The following is a 17,699-nucleotide window of genomic DNA, read 5'->3' on the forward strand; positions in this document are numbered from 1 at the left end:
AAAATATCAGTGTGCAAAAATACAAAGAGAATAATTAACACCGAAATTTAGATTTTAAAAAAAGGGTCGGGGTACAGTCAGGTTCATAGAGTTCTTTTCATGTTTTTTTAAAAATAAAATATTAATTTGTGCATATTTGATTCACCACACCACAAAGTCTAGACAAAAATTATTAATGAATCTAATCATTAAAAAATGCTTTCAGCATGAACCCATTCAACCCTGTAAGCTATTCCATTCTCTGGTTAAGATGTGTATTCTTGAAACTTCTTTTTCCATAAATGGTATACAATGGGATCAGCATCCATCCATCCATCCATTTCTATATCGCTTATCTTTCAGGGTCGCGGGGAACCTGGAGCCTATCCCTGGGAGCATCAGGAGCAAGGCGGGGTACGCACTGGACCGGGTGCCAATCCATCTCAGGGCACAATCACGTACACAAACTAGGGAAAGTTTGGACATTCCAATCAGCCTACTATGCATGTTTTTGGACTGGGGAGGAAATCGGAGTACCTGGAGGAAACCCCTGCAACATGGGGAAAACATGCAAACTCCACACACACAAAATAAAACCCCAACCCTGGAGGTCTGAGGCGAACGTGCTGACCACTAAGCCACTGTGTGCCCTGTGCCTCGCATTCACTGGATGGAGCATTCACCGGATGGATGGAGTCTGGTGACATTTCCTTTCTGTTGTGTCTCAACACATGGTTATATTCAGCTGATTCAGATGATTTGAACAGTTTAGAGCTTGTGTAGAAATGATCTACAAGCAAGCAGAAACCACAGCCCAGAAATGCTGGCTTGATCAGAGACATCACTGAATCGAGTGCTAGTCCTATGCCTGAGGGGAATGTTTTTTTTCCCATGCAGACAGTGAAATCCTGCTGTGTTGCCACTGCTGGTATTAGCCAAGGTGAAACGTTTGAACCCTCAATTAGTTTATTTAGTCTTCATTTAGCCTTGCATTGTGAGTTTGGAATGGTTTTCTGAGGATGGTATAAAGCCTTTCAAGTGTCCATCATCACATCAGTAAGGGGTACAGGCGTCTCATGGATCTCAAGAGGAACAGGAAGTAATTGACTTCTGCGCCTCTTTATCTGTCATTTTTTTCACCATTCTCTGGATCACTCACATGACGGTTCCATGAGATAATCCTGAATCTGTCCTTTGGCATAATAGTCACTAGAGACAACACGGAGGAAAAATTGTTGCTTTTCTAATATTCTTAGATATATTTCTCTCTTCTCCAATGACAAGACAAGTTTTCCTTGGCCGCTCCATTCAATATCTGTGTCTCAGTACACCAGTGGTTCCTTTCTTTTTCAAGACATTCCAAATTGTTATATTGGCTCTGCCCAGTGTTTGTGTAATGGCTTGATTGATTTTCCCACTTTTCTCAGCTTCGAAATGGCTTGCTTTTCCCCTGAGCTTCATGTTGGCTTATCCTTTTTTAACAACAAATGCACTCTTCACTAGTGAAACTGAAGCCTAAAACCAAGAGTAGATGTTCAGAGCTATTTATTGTTTAAACAATCATTCTAGCAGGAAACACACCTGGGTAACAAAAAACACCTGTCAGTCACATTTTCCAGTACTTTTGCTCTATTACAAATTGGGTTGTCTGATACAAAATGTGTTATGTTCTATGTCATTTAACACATCTATATTTTTCTATCTATCTATCTATCTATCTATCTATCTATCTATCTATCTATCTATCTATCTATCTATCTATCTATCTATCCATCTATCTGTCTGTCTATCTATCTATCTATCTATCTATCTATCTATCTATCTATCTATCTATCTATCTATCTATCCATACATACATACATACAATTTTGTTCTATGTCGTTTAACACATCTATATTTTTATATCTATCTATCTATCTATCTATCTATCTATCTATCTATCTATCTATCTATCTATCTATCTATCTATCTATCTATCCATACACACACACACACACACCAACCAGGAAATAAAATCTGACATTTTAAAATTCTCATATTCGTCTTTTGATCTCAAACCAAATGTTTTCAGTCTACAGCAAAAACAAATGATTTGGCCTTGCCGTTCTAATATTTTCTGAGGGGACTGAAATAGAGAAAAAACTATGCTTAAAAATATCCATATACATGTGGACAGGGTCTTAGATCATCCCCTGCATCGTGCTCTGCCCTGTGATCTGCCCCTTGTCCTGGAGGGTGGCCTGGTGTGACCTGCCTGCTCCTACTGTGTGCTGACCACTTCTCAGGAAACAGATGGACCCGTCTACTGCTGAGCAGCAGAGATGGTTGAATTGACATCCGATGTACCTCACTGCAAGCACAAACAATCAATTTCACTTCAGTTGCTGTATTGTTTTTACGTTAGTATTTTTCCCCCACACAAGAACATTCTACACATCAATCCCACACCATCAGTAGAAGATATGTGGTAAGAAATGTCCAGAAACAGAATCTGAATCCGAGAATCTGATAAAACACCAAATACCTTTATTTTTTTTGTTCTATTACTTTACTTGCCAGAACCAGAATATATAAAACAGTCAAATGCACAAATGTCCACCCACGTCCAAGCAGTTGTCCACTAGATGGTAGCATTTCTTTCATATTGCCATTGGTTCACTGACGCTTGTACAAAAATTTTAAATGTATCATGCTTCTAGCAAGTTCTGGAAACAAAAACAAACAAACAAACAAACAAACAAACAAACAAACAACCAGACTGTTGTATAAAATGTCGAAGCAAGGCATACTGTGGATATCTGGGGTTAATGATAAGGACAATATAGGACAGTATAAAATATATGACAACATACAAATTGATCATAACAACAATAACAATAATTATAACAACAATACATTGTTATTTAGTATTCCATATTATAACTACCATTACTATTCATTACAATATTATTGCTAATATTAATATTATCAATTTGATGGAAGTTTTAAATGCTTTTTTGGGGGCTTTGGATTATTAGAAACATACTTCTATTTTTCTTTCAATATTTTCTCAAACTTTGTTCCTCACGCACTTAGGGTGGCTGCAACACTTCAATAAGTTCCCCCACCTTGAGAGAAAGCGGGAAATGTTATTAGGAACTGCAGGTCACATTGTTGAGTAGCTTCAATATGAAGTTAATTTGAGCTGAATACAAGGTGATATTGTGATAACTTCAAGCAACATATTCAAAATCAAATACTAAAATATACTGTATATGAATGCAATTTATTATTAGATTACATTTCATTATAAGAAAGCAATTCCTATTATTTTTGAGATCCTTTTTGAGCAGAGGTTTACACGCACATAAAATATCCAGAATCTCTAACCAGTTCTGAAGCTCTGAACTGGATATGTTGCTCCTGGGGTACTAGTGGGCCTGACCCATTCTGCTCTCCGGGCCAGCATGGACCGTCCTTGCGCCCTGCTTCTGGAGTTCTTGTCACTTGGAGGCCAGTCACAGTTGCTGAGGATGGCCTCATGTGGACAGCCTGGGGACACACTTGGAAACCATGAAGATGGCATTGGTCTGCAATTGATGCGGGCAGTTTTGGTATAGTGTTTTGGGACTGAGGTTGCAGTGATGGTTTTGGGACTGCAATTGCCACAAACAATTGCACAAACAGACTTTGCGCTCGGGTCTCCATCGGTGGACAGAGCATGACTTCACCGGAATAGACTTTATGTTTAGACTGTGGTGAATTTCCTGATTACACGGTTGCACTTTATGTTTTATCATGTAGCACACAGTTATAGAAGGGATTTATTTAGAATTACACTATCTGGTGTCACCCAGATGAGGATGGAATCACTTTTGAAGTCTGGTTCCTCTCAAGGTTTCGTCTTCATATTATCACAGGGAGTTTTTCCTTGCCACCATTGCCTCTGGCTTGCTCATTAGGGATACATTTATCAATGAAAAATTTAGATCTGAAATTGATATATTCCTGTAAAGCTCCTTTTTGCTATGTAAGGTTACAACTGCTCTACTTTCTTTTGTTCCAGAACACCAGGGTGGTTTCTGTCAGAGCTAGAATGTTCCTGTTTGCTCATTTCCTCACCAATCACCAATAGCTTCTGTGACTGTGACGTTGACCTCACATGGGTGGTTTTTAAAAGGTCCCCACTACATCACAATTGGCCTCTTTCCCTTACTAATCTTGTCAGGGAAGTGAATTCCTGATGCTTGTTAATTCTGCACCATCATAATATGTGCATTTATGCATAAGCTGGGAAGGACCCCCATAGTAAAATTTCTGAAGACCGCTTTTTTTCTTTTCATTTTTTTGCTTTTTCTTTGTGCCATTGCTAGGGCCAGATGATATATATTCAGTCAGTGCGTAGTTTTGTGGTCCAACACTCGGTCACAGAACCAGGGTTACATACTGTACTCTATATACTTCTACATACTATAATCTACATACTGTACGCTATAACTTTCCCATTTGGAAAATCTAACAAACTCCCATGGTCATATTTCTACAGTGATAGTCCTGCTTCTGCCCTGGCATTTTGTTAGACAACAGATTATACAGATCAACCCTTTAACAAACTATAAAATACAAACAGTTAACCATTAGGAAAATCAAATATATATATATATATATGTATATATATATATATATATATATATATATATATATATATATACATATATATATATATATATATATATATATATATTACATTTTTTAAAGTGAATTAAGTACAAATAGAGTTTAAAGCTCCCCCTGTGCATCAGGTCAGTGTAACCAACTGAATTGAAAACAACAACAACAACAACAACAATTACTCTGACTTTAGTTTACTCATTAGTTTAGAGTCAAGTTAGGTCAGCTTTATTTATAAAGAACATTTAAGGACAAAAAGTGTTGGCCATGGTGGTGCCTTTTTCCGCTTTACAGCTCCAGGGTCCCCAATTTGACCCTGAGCTCAGGTTACTGTCTGTGTAGTATTTCATATGTTTTCGCTGTGTCCCTGTGGGTTTCCTTTGGCTTCCTCCCACCTCCCATAAACTTGCCTGGATTGTCAACTCTAAATTTCCCCTAGATGTGAATGAGTATGAAAATGCGTGTGCGTGAGATGCCCTGTAATAGATTGCTGGTGTATCCCTATCTCATACACAGTGTTCCCAGGATAGGCTCAGGATCCATCACAACCTTGTCCAGGATTAAGCAGATGAATACAGATCAGTAAAATCAATTTTACATGAATTAGAGTAAAGGGGGGTTTAAATCTTTTCTCCAAATTCTGTGCTAACATATTTGTATACGAGATTGAATACTGCTCAGAAAAAAAATAAAAATAGATAAATCTAACAAATCATTTAAAAATATGAGTACATTGGAATATTAAGTATACTCAGAAATAAGTTTAATTATCATAGTGTTACTAGCACCTAGTGCACTTCCCTTCAAGTCACTTGTTGGGAAAAGTCACAATGGAAATTTTGTATATAGGAAGAAATTGGAGAAATTGGCTATAATGTTACATAAAGGATCGGTTAATTAATGATCAATATTGTGTTTGTCCCAAAAGTAAGTGTTTCTTGCTGTCAGTTCTTGTTGAGGAGGCAAAACTCCTCCATAATTCAGACACTTCTTGCAGATAGCCTGTTCTCCATTTTACTGCTCATTGTGTTCTTTTAACTGATAATCTGATAATTATGTCGATATTTTCCCTTTCAACTACTTCCTTTGACCTTTTTTTTTTTTTTTACTGGTACATGAGTCTAGAACAAAGTGTACACTTCAAATAGCACTTGACCAACAGTAATTTGGGTCACCAATTCCTCTGATGTGTCACACCAGAATTCTCTTTCAGAGCCTCATGGCGTCGCGACTCCTTTCACGTCGTAGCATCAGGGTAAAGTCTCACCAGTCAGTCTATCTAGTCTCACAATTCCCAGTGTATCTCTTTACATTGTTAAGCTGGTATCATAAGATGGCCACAGGTCCTTCAAGAAATGCGATCACGCAATTGTTGGTGCATGAAAACAACTCCTTACTCAGGAAGAACACACAATGGCAGATATTGCATCTCCTTTTTGCATCATATGAATGACATTTTGGACACTTTGCTCCTTCCCTCGTTTAATCCTGCCTCTGTTTAGAGTTTGTTTCGGGCTTAAAGATGGTTTCATTTAACTGAGTAGGACACTGGATCATTTATTTAAAGAATAAATAAAAACAATTTTTATTATATTTATAAAAAGATGCTTTAAAACCAGACCAGAATTTGTCACTGTTTTAATTGTGTGGCAGTTAAAAAGAAATAAAATTGGTAATTATGCGCATGTGGCTTTACATCTACAGGGCGGTAATTTGTGTAATTAGTGACTCTGAATGCATCAGATGTCATAATAAAAAAAACCCAGCAGGTTTTTATATGCAGTTAGTACTTACTAATGAGGTCATGAATAACAAATGAGCTTAGATCATTACATGGGAGTTGATGTATGACCTTAATCAGAAGTCACTTTTGTTCTCAGTTTGAAAGCTGCTTTCAAACAGCTTTAGCATATTTCTTCATCCAAATCCTAGGAAAATATGCTAACAAAATGCAGGCTGTGATGAGAGCCAAATATTAACACATGTTAATATCTCGTGAAACAGGCTATAAATTCTTCAATAGTGAAATGATTATTTAATTGTATAATATGCAAAATCTCTTCAGAGTTCCTATCCCTAACCCCTGTCATCTGCTAGCACACAATATTCTTCTTAATCCAAAGGACTGTGTAATGTAAAACTGTTCCCTTACACTCGCACAGGATTAATGCAATCTGATCTCAAGATATTTGATTTCAATATTGTATTGGCTTCACCGAGAAGGTCATATAAAAAAGTATACACCAGAGGAGTGTCAGGAGTGGCAGAAACATGTTACTTACTTCTTTGTATGTTGTGTATCAGGCAACACCTTGTACTTGGTCAGTCAGACTTTTAGCCTGTAGGGGTTTCTCAAGTCACGCAGATCATGGAACATAATAGTCGGACATTAAACCCGACTAAAGTTGATTCTTTATGGCACTGTGCTATATTGTGTATATGATATCATATTTCCTGTATTCATACCTGTACATAACCTCATTGAGCGTATCATGTAGCTGGCCTTGAATTGTCTATTATATGATTTATTGGCTCCTAGAAATGTTCACATTTTTTATTTTGTTTAATGGGGAATCAAATTTTAGAATGAAGTGAGTGAGGAGTCAAAAGCATAAATACTACAACATACTGTACAGTATAGCCATTCCATGTTTTGTGCTTAAGGGTAGTTCATGTACTCCTCAGAATCCCTGAAGCAAATTATGAGTGCTTTTAAGAGCTTTTGCTTAAGTTTGTAAATGATCTATTCTGCATGCTGAACAATTGGGTTTGACTGAAAACAACAGAATATCAGCTTTAGTTTGAGGGTATTTATATGCATACTAAATAAACCATGGTGGTACAGTGGCTAGCAGTTCTTCCTCACAGCATGAACCCCAGCATGGGTTTCCTGTAGGTTTTTTCTTCCATTGTATAAAATAAATAAATAAATAAATAAATAAATAAATAAATAATGCTGTTCTAAACTGTCTATGGGTTTGTATGTGTGTGAATGTGTGTGTTTGCGAAGTGCTCTGCGATAAACTGGGTTAGGCTTTGGATTCACCACAACTGTGACCATGATAAAGCGCTTACTGAAGATGAATGAAAGAAACAGCTTGTGATCTAAAACATACTGTCTAACCTGTGAAACATGGTGATATGGGGCTGACAGGATGACAGGATGAATTCTGAAATGTACAAAGCATCCAAACTGCTCAGATCAAGTGCCTCAAATATCTCAGAATTCAAAGGATAGCAGTGAGCATGGACAATATTATCCAAACTATAAAACAATTGTGAGGCTATGGGGTTTTTTCAGGGCAAAACAGTGAAAATTTGTTATTAGCCAGCCAGTCACCCAAAATATCTAATACCTTATAACATGGATTATGCATAAGATTGTTCATCTTATCCTATACAGGGTCGCTGTGAGCCTGGAGCCTATCCCAGGGTACTTGGGGCACAACGCAGGGGACACCCTGGATGGGGTGCCAACCCATTGCAGACCAAAGTAATGACAATTATATTTTTAAGACATTACTGATACAGCCTGCTGTATGTCAAAACCTAGTACAACACAATACTAGAGTTGTTTGATTATCAGCCACTCAGGTCCTTGGACTTCACTCATTCATTGCCAGTAGCCGCGTTATTCTGGTCAGGGTTGCGATAGAGCTGGACCCTGTCCTGGGAGTACTGGATGTGAGACCTGAATACACTCTGGATGTCACAGGGTACCATGCACACACATTCACACCTAGCCAATCCACCTACCATCATGTTTTTGGGAGGTGGGAGGGAAACAGAGAACCTGGAAGAAACCCAGGTGGACACAGGATGGAAAACTGAACTCAGGATCAAACCAGGGGCCCTGGAGCTATGAAGCAGCAACACTACCTAACCTTTTTCGGAGTTCAGTTCTAAAGAAACCATGAGCTGTACAGAATACAGCATTGGTGGGAGGGGTTATATGTGAATATGAGCTTCCCCTAGACCTATATACCCACCTGTTCACACGTATTTGGACTTCTGATACTATATAAAAGGTGCAGCTTTGTGCATAGCTGTCTCAGGACTAAACAAGGTAGGGTATACTGACTTTTAGGCTAAAACATAAAAGCTAAACTGAACTTACAGGAAGGTAATGTATTCTAATCAATCTAGGTGGTCAGTCAAATATCCTTAATAATAATTAATAATGATTCATTTAAAGACAGGATTTGCAACGTAGCCTTGAATTCTTTTATATTTCCATGCAAGTAAAACTCAGTAGAACTTCATTTCTATGCTACTAATTTATCTAGTATTAGAAGCTGGATTTGCTAATACTTGACAATATAATGCTTAACAATTTTAAGTAATAATTTCTTTTGGATTTTCTCCAGCAGTGAGGATGCTGTATTTACTGTGTCTCACATTAGTGACCCTGGCTCTGCAACCGGCACTCTCCCTCTATAACTGCTCCTCGCTTTACGAGAGGGTGCCAAGTGAGTCTCAAACCTATGAGTGTTGACGTTTTGCCATGTCTCTCTTATTACCAGATACTAATCTTCTGCCTGTATACTCAGATAATGATGACCTGCAGGTGGACTGTGGAGTCAACGTCATCAAACTGGAGGTTAACCTGTGCACAGTACAGTGGGCTGGCTTCGACCCCACCATCCTGGCCCTCAATGGCATGCACAATAATAGCCAATGCAATGGCACTATAGACACCAGTGTGAACCCTCCAGTCATCCGGTATCAACTAGCTGTCAATGACAGTCACGGCAACTTGTGCCGACAGTCACTTCAGGTGAGTACAGATTTATATTTTACTCATTGAGTTCTTATGGAAACATGAATAACTTGTGAATTTATAATGGTTAAAGTGGTGGTGTGGAAAAATCACGTGGAAATAATCATGTGGAAAAATCACAAATGAACATGAAATAATAATATGGACTGCGAGAAAATGTTGATGTCCACTGTGTTCTTTGGTGCTCAGATTGTAAACGAGGTTCCCAGTGCCTCTGGACCATTCAGCCAGTTCTCCACCATCCAGTCGGTCATTATCACCAGCTACATCGACACCCCAACCTCCTCAGCAGGTGTTGTCAGCTATTCCACAGATCTCTTCTATCGCTTCTCCTGCCGTTACCCTCTGGAGTACCTCATCAATGACACCAAGATAGTGGCGTAAGTTTCAAACCCATTTCTGTCCATTTCAATCGCTTCACTTATCATACAGTAGTTCATGTTAAAAGCCAAAAACCAAAATCGCAGTGAACCTGACCCCTGTGGAGAGCATACTTACAAAAATGCATGCAACCATTTGAGTTGCCCTGATCTAATCCTATTCAACTGACTTGGTATTTGTTCAAAACAGCAGTGACTAAAATGAGGCATTCATTTTAATTTCCAGATCATCAGTGTCAGTGGCCACCAGTGATAACAATGGAAGCTTTATTGATACTCTCAGCATGAACGTGTACAATGTGAGTCAATTTACCAGCTTCATTTTAATGTGTTTAAACTCTGTCTTTAATTTTGACATTATAATCCAATCTATTCTTAGGATTCTACCTTTTTCTATCCATTGGTGGTTCCACCTAGGGGACTACAACTGCGAACCAAGGTCTACGTAGAGGTCAAAGTAGCTAATCTTTCTGGGAAGTAAGAGCACCTATTTACTAGTGGCAACTGTAAAAAAAAACCTGAAGGAAATGATTCACATTTTATTTGTGTTTTATTTGTCATAGTTTTAATCTCCTCCTGGACCACTGCTATGCAACTCCATCACCTTACAGCTCCAACAACAGTGAACAAGTGGACTTTTTTACTGTGTGAGAAATACAGCTTGTGTACACAACTCGCGATTGAATAATGTTCCACTACTTCCTGTCTCTTTTACTGTTTATTACATCCTGCTTAATTCGCTCTGATTTATGCATAAAGAGTCAGGCCTTTTCTTCCACAGATGTAACTCTGACACTCGGACTGTGGTCCTGAGCAATGGGGTCTCCAAAAACAGCAGGTTCTCCTTTGAGGCGTTTCGTTTTGTGGAGCATCGTAACCTAGACAAGTCCTCTGTCTTCATTCACTGCATACTGAGACTCTGTGAGCCAGACAAATGCCTGAACATTATCAACGTATGTAAAGGGTTTAACTTTGTTCATTTTCTGAATTACCGCAAAATAGATGTCATGTGTAATTTATGATGGATTGTGTACTGCTTGTGTAGAGTTGCACAAGCAACCTTGGTAGAAGAAAGAGAGCTGTGGAGGTGCAGACTGGACAACCGACCACAGCCACTATGTCAATGGGGCCACTTTATACAGCCGCCCAAAGTAAGTGTACAAGTTCCACAATGCTAAATATGCGCAAAGCATTTATTGAGTTTATGCAAAATTGCTTTGAAAGGCCATTCAGGGCAGTGGTGGCTTGGTGGTTAAGGCTCTGGTTTACAGATCAGGGGTTCAAGCCCTGGCGCTGCCAAGCTGCCACTCTTGGGCCCTTGAGCTAGGCCCTTAACCATCTCTGCTCCAGGGGCACTGTATCATGCCTGACTCTGCGCTCTGACCCCAACTTCCTGGCATACTGGGATATGTGAAGAAAAGAATTTCACTGTGCTGTGACCAATAAAGACTCATTTATCATTGAAATAATTCTTGTAACACTTTGATTTTTCAGCTGCTGACCCAACCGCTTCTGCTTATGGTAAGAAGTTTTCTAAGTTTTATGTTGAGAATGTGCTGGCAATGTCATATACTGACCTAAAATTCTATTATTATGTAGGGTTCCACTGCTATAGAACTCATTGCCACTTACAGTGAGGGGAAATAAGTAATCAGACACTTTTTAAAAAACATTTAATACGCTTCCATTGCATATATCCATTTCCAATTTACACACATAATTCACATCTTTTGACTTCGTACTTCTAAATATGAACAAAAAGGTAAATAGGGAAAAAAATTGATAGGAAAAACAAATTAATTGATAGAGACACCACGAATTAACAGAATTAATACAGACAATATTCTAGCTGTATATTTGGAGTTTTTGGCTTGGTGAAACGTCCATCTTCTTCCCAGATTCAGTTTCTTGGCAGATGAGATGAGAGATGAGATTCTCCTCTAATTCAGTTTGTCCCAGAATATCGATCCATTCATGTTTCTTGTCCTTGTACCAATTGCAGAGAAGCAACACCATATTATGATGCTCCCATGACCGTGCTTCTTGGGATCATACACGCAAACCTTCTTTCCCCAAAAATAATGAGCTAAGTTATGGCCAGAGAGTTGTTTTTTTGTTTGATCTGACCAGAGTATATTGTTCAATATATAGTATATATATTTAGACATAGTATATTGTCTAAATGTGTGTGGACATTTTAGCAACACATCTCTGTGCTTGTTTTTTAGCAGAGGAGTTTTGCATGGGGTGTAGGAACAGAGATGTTTGTGGTGCAGTTAATTTTTCTTGGTGTAACTGATGCTCCTGCTGCTTTCAGGTCATCCTGCAAATCTTTTCAAGTGACTACCAGCATCTCTATTACCATCCTTATCATTAGTCTGAGAGCGCATTGTGAAATCTTTCTCAGGGACACCTGTATGGGGATGCAAGTTGCACCAGGTGCAACTTAATTTATTTAAGAACTTAATTTATTTTTATGTAACATATATATATATATATATATATATATATATATATATATATATATATATATATATATATATATATGTATGTGTGTGTGTGTGTGTGTGTGTGTGTGTGTGTGTACACAGAATATACACTGTGTAGTGTCTGAATACTTTTTACCCAATATCAATTTCATTAAAAAAAAATAAAGATGTTATATAAATTTGAAGTAAATATATATACTATGTAAAAAGTATTTATTTTCCCTCACTGTAACATTGTGACCCTCACTCTGGACATTTTTAAATCTAGGTTAAAAACTACAAGAGTGAAATACAGTTTCACTCTTGCTTTTGGGTCTGTTTGTTCCTCCCTTTTCTGCTTAAATTTTTTGATACCCCCCTCTTCTTAATCTTTCCAGTTTCAATTATTATTACTTTAATGTGATTTTGTTTTATTTATTAGCTTTAGCTTTAATGTATCTTACCCTTTAGGGTCTCCCTGTACAGCTCCTTGGTTAATGAAAGTTGTTTTTAAATGTGCTATATAAATACATTTGACTTGACTTGACTTTTTCATTCAGCAGGAGGCACCGGACTGTCCAATAAAATCCAGGATAACATGGCTGGGGTGGTGGTAGGGGCGATATTTGCCTCTGCTGGTGCACTGCTTCTCATTCTGGCTGGATGGTTTGTACTGAAGAAGGTTTGGTAGGATAATGACCTACCTTGTGTTTTCAAAAAAAGGAGCCAGCAGCCGAGCATCTGCTCTGAGCTTGAGCAGCAAAATTTGATCCACCTGATAAGACAGCTCAGTATAACATAGCACCTTAATGAAGCATAGAAGGTTCTTGAGTTCACATGATTAAATCAAATATATTTGTAAATGCATGACAGAACTGCAAGATCATTAACAATATTTTTATTTTGTTCTTTAGATTATAAAAAGGTATTTTCAAATCAACCCAATGTATACACAGTACAGATGCACCGATACTAAATTTCTCAGCTGATACCGATGACCGATTATTCAGAGTTATAATGGCCGATACCGATACCGATAGTTCTGCCTTTTATGCCTTCTTTTAAATAATAATTCCACAGTAATAATTCCACAATAATAATGAATTCCACAGTTCTAAAGGAAATACAAATAAAAACTTTATTCTCTCCATTTGAACAAGTTGTTTCACAGTAACTGGTCTCATAAACAGAAAACACAGTACTCAAATTAACATTAACACGTGAACTAAATTCTGAAGATTATAGTAAGATTTCTTAACTTATTGAATGTTATTAATTCTTATTAACATTGACTGAATTAAAAAAAAAAAACTCCTGTTAGTCTCACATTCACTCACCACAAACAAAAGCATTTCTAATTCATCATTGAACAACAAATATATAATATAATTTTTTTTTTTATATTTACATATTAACATTATCTGGATATGAAATATACTACTCTACAAATATATTTTTCTGTGCAATATATACTTTCTTGTCAACTCACCTTCAATTAAATCTTTCAACGGTGTACTGGCCCTTTAATTCAGCACGAGCAGTGCCGCAAAAAAAAAATTTAGACTCCAAGCCAAAACTCCAGTGTAAAATTTGATCAGTGCAGAGATTACAGAGATTACAAACTGCAGTTTTGTCATCATTCCACACATCATCTTTACACACAGCACGAAATCTATGTGTTTTCCCGCCCTCTTTTGATTGACAGGATATAATCGGCCCTGAACATCGGATGTTTTTAAACTATAGAGTGAAAAATTGCCTTTATCGGCTGATACCGATTATTGGCCGATACATCAGTGCATCTCCAGTAAATAGAACATCTTGTGTTTTAGATAACCCCAAGTATTTACAGTAGATGATGGTTTATAATAATAAAATGGCTTATTATTGCACTTACATTTGGTGATGTGTCACATTTTGCATTCCTAGATAATCTTATCTCCACTGTGATAGAAATAATTGTGGTAAACAATCATTTAGTGAGAGTGTTGATTTGTATACTATTTTGATCCTACAATTAATTGATTACATAGTACTCAAATTTCGTTGGTTTCATTTAAGAAGACAATGAACAACTGATTATATATATATATATATATATATATATATATATATATATATATATATATATATATATATATATATATATATATATATATATATATATATATAGACACACACACACACACACACACACACACACACACACAGTTCAATTTATGTACATTTATTTAAAAAATAGAACACTTTAGATATTGATTACACAGAACTTAATAAACCTGCATCTAAAAAAAACATGGACCATTCGTGTTTTCTTGCACTGGACTGTAAATAAAATAACCTACACAGTCACTACATTTTTCTTTTCTGTATAAAAAGTTGTCTTTACTAGACATTTTAAGAGACAGTCTTCTACAAAAAGACAATAATTCACACAGTGCAGTCTCACTTCTATTTACAATAAAGAGGCTGTTGTAACATGAATGGAGAGGGAGAGGTGTCTGTCTAGTTTATACTGTGTACAATGTCCTGGAGTAAGGCATTTAGTCTGGTGGAGAAATCCTCTTGTATGGAGTCTATGTTTACATGACTTGATGACTCGCCTTTACTCTGCTTTTCCTCAAGCCTGGATATTTGCTGCACTAAATCAGCAATAAATTTATGATTCTGCCTTGAGGAACCGTCACAGAACTGGTCCACTTTGGAAACCATTTCAGCTCCTAAGGGTTCTGATGATGTGAGGAGTGTTGTTAATGAGACTTTCAGTGCTGCAATCTTGCCCTGTGCCTCCAAACTGAATGAGCAGATCTCTTGGCCCAGCCTGGCCGTCACCTCCTCCCATAGATCCTTCCTACTGCTGTCTTTGTCCTCCTCAACTGCCTCAAATGCCTTTGTTTTAAAGTCCTCAAAGGCAGCAGTTCTTCTCTTATGACTCTCATCCATAGCTTGACTTATCTTCTCTGTTGCGTCTTGGTAGAGCGAAGGTCCATTGGATTGAACCCCTTGGACGGTCATCATGAGATGACCGCAGAGTTGTTGGGTGTTGGATTCGAGAGCCAACTGAAGGCTCTTGGTAAAGGGAGACAGGAGCTCGTGGACATTAGTTGGGGTGACCTGGGGGTGGCTGGGGTAAGGAGATAGCCTCTGACGGAGATCCAGAAGCTCTTGTCTCAAGCGAGCTCGTAGACGGTCTGACTCTTGGCTCAGTTTGTGCCTGAGATCAGCTGCCATGGAGTTCAGGGAGTCTGGGGAGTAAAGGTCACTGCTCACCACGTGGCTCTTCCACATTCCACTGCAACATATGAAATGATTAGATGTTTTTAGACCCAGCCTTCTGTTTACCGTTAATATTAAATATGAAGTACTAACAAAAACTCACTCAGACTGCTTGGTGCCATCTTTTTTATCAATGGCCAAGTTTGCACTTTCATCCTGGATACTCCAAAATCCTTCTCGACTTGCAGGATCTTGACTGACAGGAAACGCTACATGGTAGATGAAGCACAAGAGTGTGAGCTTCATCTTTAATCTTTAAAGCAGACTATTTCATGAATAAAACAGTTTCTTATAGTTTACAAACGATACAAACCTGTTGTGATCCACAGTGTCACAGCAAAGATCACATATCGAAACATGTTTTTTTTTTTTTTTTTAATTTCTTTAAAGAAAGCTTTTGTATCCAATCTGAAATATAGGAGAAACAGAGGGAATTATTGATGATCAGAACCTTGTAAACGTCACAGCTCAAGTCAGGATATTGTGACTTTCATGTGTCCAGTTCTTACCTTGTCGTAAGGGTCTGTAAGGTACACCTCTCAATCCCGTCTTTTAAAGCAATCTCTTATCAGAGACCTTCCTGCACTCTGCCTGTGTCAACAGATGCTGTACCACGTGGAGCGTCAATATGATAGCAGACTGCTGCGAGAAGTGGCAGTGATCCCTTTGATTGGCTGTCTCGTAGCTCAAACATTCCGGACAATTGTTGTTCAAAGTAATCTTAATGTCGTCATACCAAGGTCGGGAATGACGCAGAGTCAGGTGAGGTCAAAGTTACTTCTGATGATTTTACTACCAGATGTGGTTTACACACGGATGTACACTGATAAATGTGTTACTTCACATCAAACTAAATATTGATTAAAAGATTGTCCATAAATCCGAGTGTCTGACTGGTTCAAAAAACAAATGGTGTAGATGAGGTCATTATATTTACTGCAGGATAAAAAATTGGCACTATTAATTTTAACATGGATATGTCTTATGTGGCTGTCAAGGCACAAAAGTCCCAGAAACTTCCAGAAATTGCTTTCCGTGATCTATGTTGACTGGATTTCTGATGTGCAGAGAACAAAGGTGCTGTTTGTTTGTATTCTTTTTGGGATGTTTGTCTCCTGGGATGTAATGAGTGATAATCAAAGCCAAAGGTGGAGCTTTCTGAAGTTCTGACATCCACACAAACAAAACCTCATCTTTACGTACGTACACCTGCAGTCCCTAGTAGGTTACACCTACATAACCTTAGCACTTATTAAAAAACCCAAGGCTATTTTGACTTTATTTACTAAGGCACATGGTGAGTGAGGTGGATTCCAGGGATTTGTGGGTGGAATTGGTCTTTGGTGCAATTGGTCACTGTGGGCAAACAATTTGAACATAGTCAATGTTTTTACTTCTGTCCCTGTTTGCCCTTGTTCTTGAATCAACGCGTGCACACTCACAACAAAGAGTACACACTGCTCATCAACTAGTACACAAATAGTGTTAGACTTTCTTGAAAAACATACCGAACATTAGAAATGAAGTTAACATAAAACTCTTCATAATTTCAGACATGAAAACGGATGACTGTCTCATTCAACCTTGTACTTATTTTCTCAAACAGCATCACTTCAAATATTATACAATATTGATTTTCTTTATTGACACAGAAAGACAGTGCTTATGGTCATGTTACACAAAATTCTTCATCGTGAGATTACCATGATGTCTCATGATCAAAATCATCATGAGATACAAGTGGTCAATAAATAACGATTAAAAGTTTGCTGAAAGCACTGTAAATATTCAATTGATGAATGCATGTATTACTCTGTAAATGATTATGGCAAATAGCATTAACTCTAGACAAACATGTAGGGACCCATTAACCTGAAACCTGAAAGTGTGTCATGGAGAGTTTGGATATGCAGTATGCTAAATTCGACAAAGAAACAATATAATTGATTATTAATAACATTTCCTATTATTGGTTATTGGTGTTGTGTTGTATGATAAGTCTATTAAAAGTAATCAGTCTGTTCTATGTACACTGAATCATTTACCAAGATACACTCACAGAGCACTTTACTAGGAACACCTGTATCTACACATTCATGCAATTATCTAATTAGCCAATTATGTGGCAGCAGTGCACTGCTTAAACTCATGCAGATACGGGCCAGA

At 37.6% G+C, this 17,699-nt stretch overlaps 2 protein-coding genes across 3 annotated transcripts; one reads left to right on the forward strand and one right to left on the reverse strand.

Annotated features, from left to right (window-relative positions):
- Positions 1–9,000: 9,000 nt before the first annotated feature.
- Positions 9,001–14,155, forward strand: LOC108277699 (zona pellucida-like domain-containing protein 1). Of its 2 annotated transcripts, none has more exons than XM_047161363.2 (10): positions 9,001–9,098; positions 9,180–9,406; positions 9,599–9,789; positions 10,016–10,088; positions 10,169–10,266; positions 10,353–10,436; positions 10,571–10,742; positions 10,835–10,940; positions 11,284–11,310; positions 12,818–14,155. In XM_047161363.2, the coding sequence occupies exons 1-10, from the start codon at positions 9,005–9,007 to the stop codon at positions 12,946–12,948; spliced, it is 1,203 nt and encodes a 400-aa protein (XP_047017319.1). In that variant the 5' UTR covers positions 9,001–9,004; the 3' UTR covers positions 12,949–14,155. The 2 variants fall into 2 exon arrangements, with proteins under 2 accessions (XP_047017319.1, XP_047017320.1); XM_047161364.2 differs by having other exon boundaries at positions 12,821–14,155.
- A 313-nt stretch (positions 14,156–14,468) lies between these two features.
- On the reverse strand, positions 14,469–16,575 carry zgc:162608 (apolipoprotein A1/A4/E family protein). The gene is made up of 3 exons (XM_053687397.1): positions 15,847–16,575; positions 15,637–15,742; positions 14,469–15,549 (listed from the first exon to the last, which is right to left on the reverse strand). The coding sequence occupies exons 1-3, from the start codon at positions 15,890–15,892 to the stop codon at positions 14,763–14,765; spliced, it is 939 nt and encodes a 312-aa protein (XP_053543372.1). The 5' UTR covers positions 15,893–16,575; the 3' UTR covers positions 14,469–14,762.
- Between the last annotated feature and the right edge of the window lie 1,124 nt (positions 16,576–17,699).

Source organism: Ictalurus punctatus, chromosome 17 (assembly GCF_001660625.3).
Source record: "Ictalurus punctatus breed USDA103 chromosome 17, Coco_2.0, whole genome shotgun sequence".
NCBI lineage: Eukaryota > Metazoa > Chordata > Actinopteri > Siluriformes > Ictaluridae > Ictalurus > Ictalurus punctatus.

What these genes read in the sequence shown, in the direction of transcription:
- LOC108277699 (XM_047161363.2), top strand. Translation starts at nt 9,005, where the DNA reads ATGCTGTATTTACTGTGTCTCACATTAGTGACCCTGGCTCTGCAACCG. An exon ending in CAAGTGGACTTTTTTACTGT is followed by an intron (nt 10,437 to 10,570) that starts GTGAGAAATACA and finishes TTTCTTCCACAG; the next exon opens with ATGTAACTCTGACACTCGGA. An exon ending in AATGCCTGAACATTATCAAC is followed by an intron (nt 10,743 to 10,834) that starts GTATGTAAAGGG and finishes CTGCTTGTGTAG; the next exon opens with AGTTGCACAAGCAACCTTGG.
- zgc:162608 (XM_053687397.1), bottom strand. Translation starts at nt 15,892, where the DNA reads ATGTTTCGATATGTGATCTTTGCTGTGACACTGTGGATCACAACAG. An exon ending in GACACTGTGGATCACAACAG is followed by an intron (nt 15,743 to 15,846) that starts GTTTGTATCGTT and finishes TCTACCATGTAG; the next exon opens with CGTTTCCTGTCAGTCAAGAT. An exon ending in GATGGCACCAAGCAGTCTGA is followed by an intron (nt 15,550 to 15,636) that starts GTGAGTTTTTGT and finishes CATATGTTGCAG; the next exon opens with TGGAATGTGGAAGAGCCACG.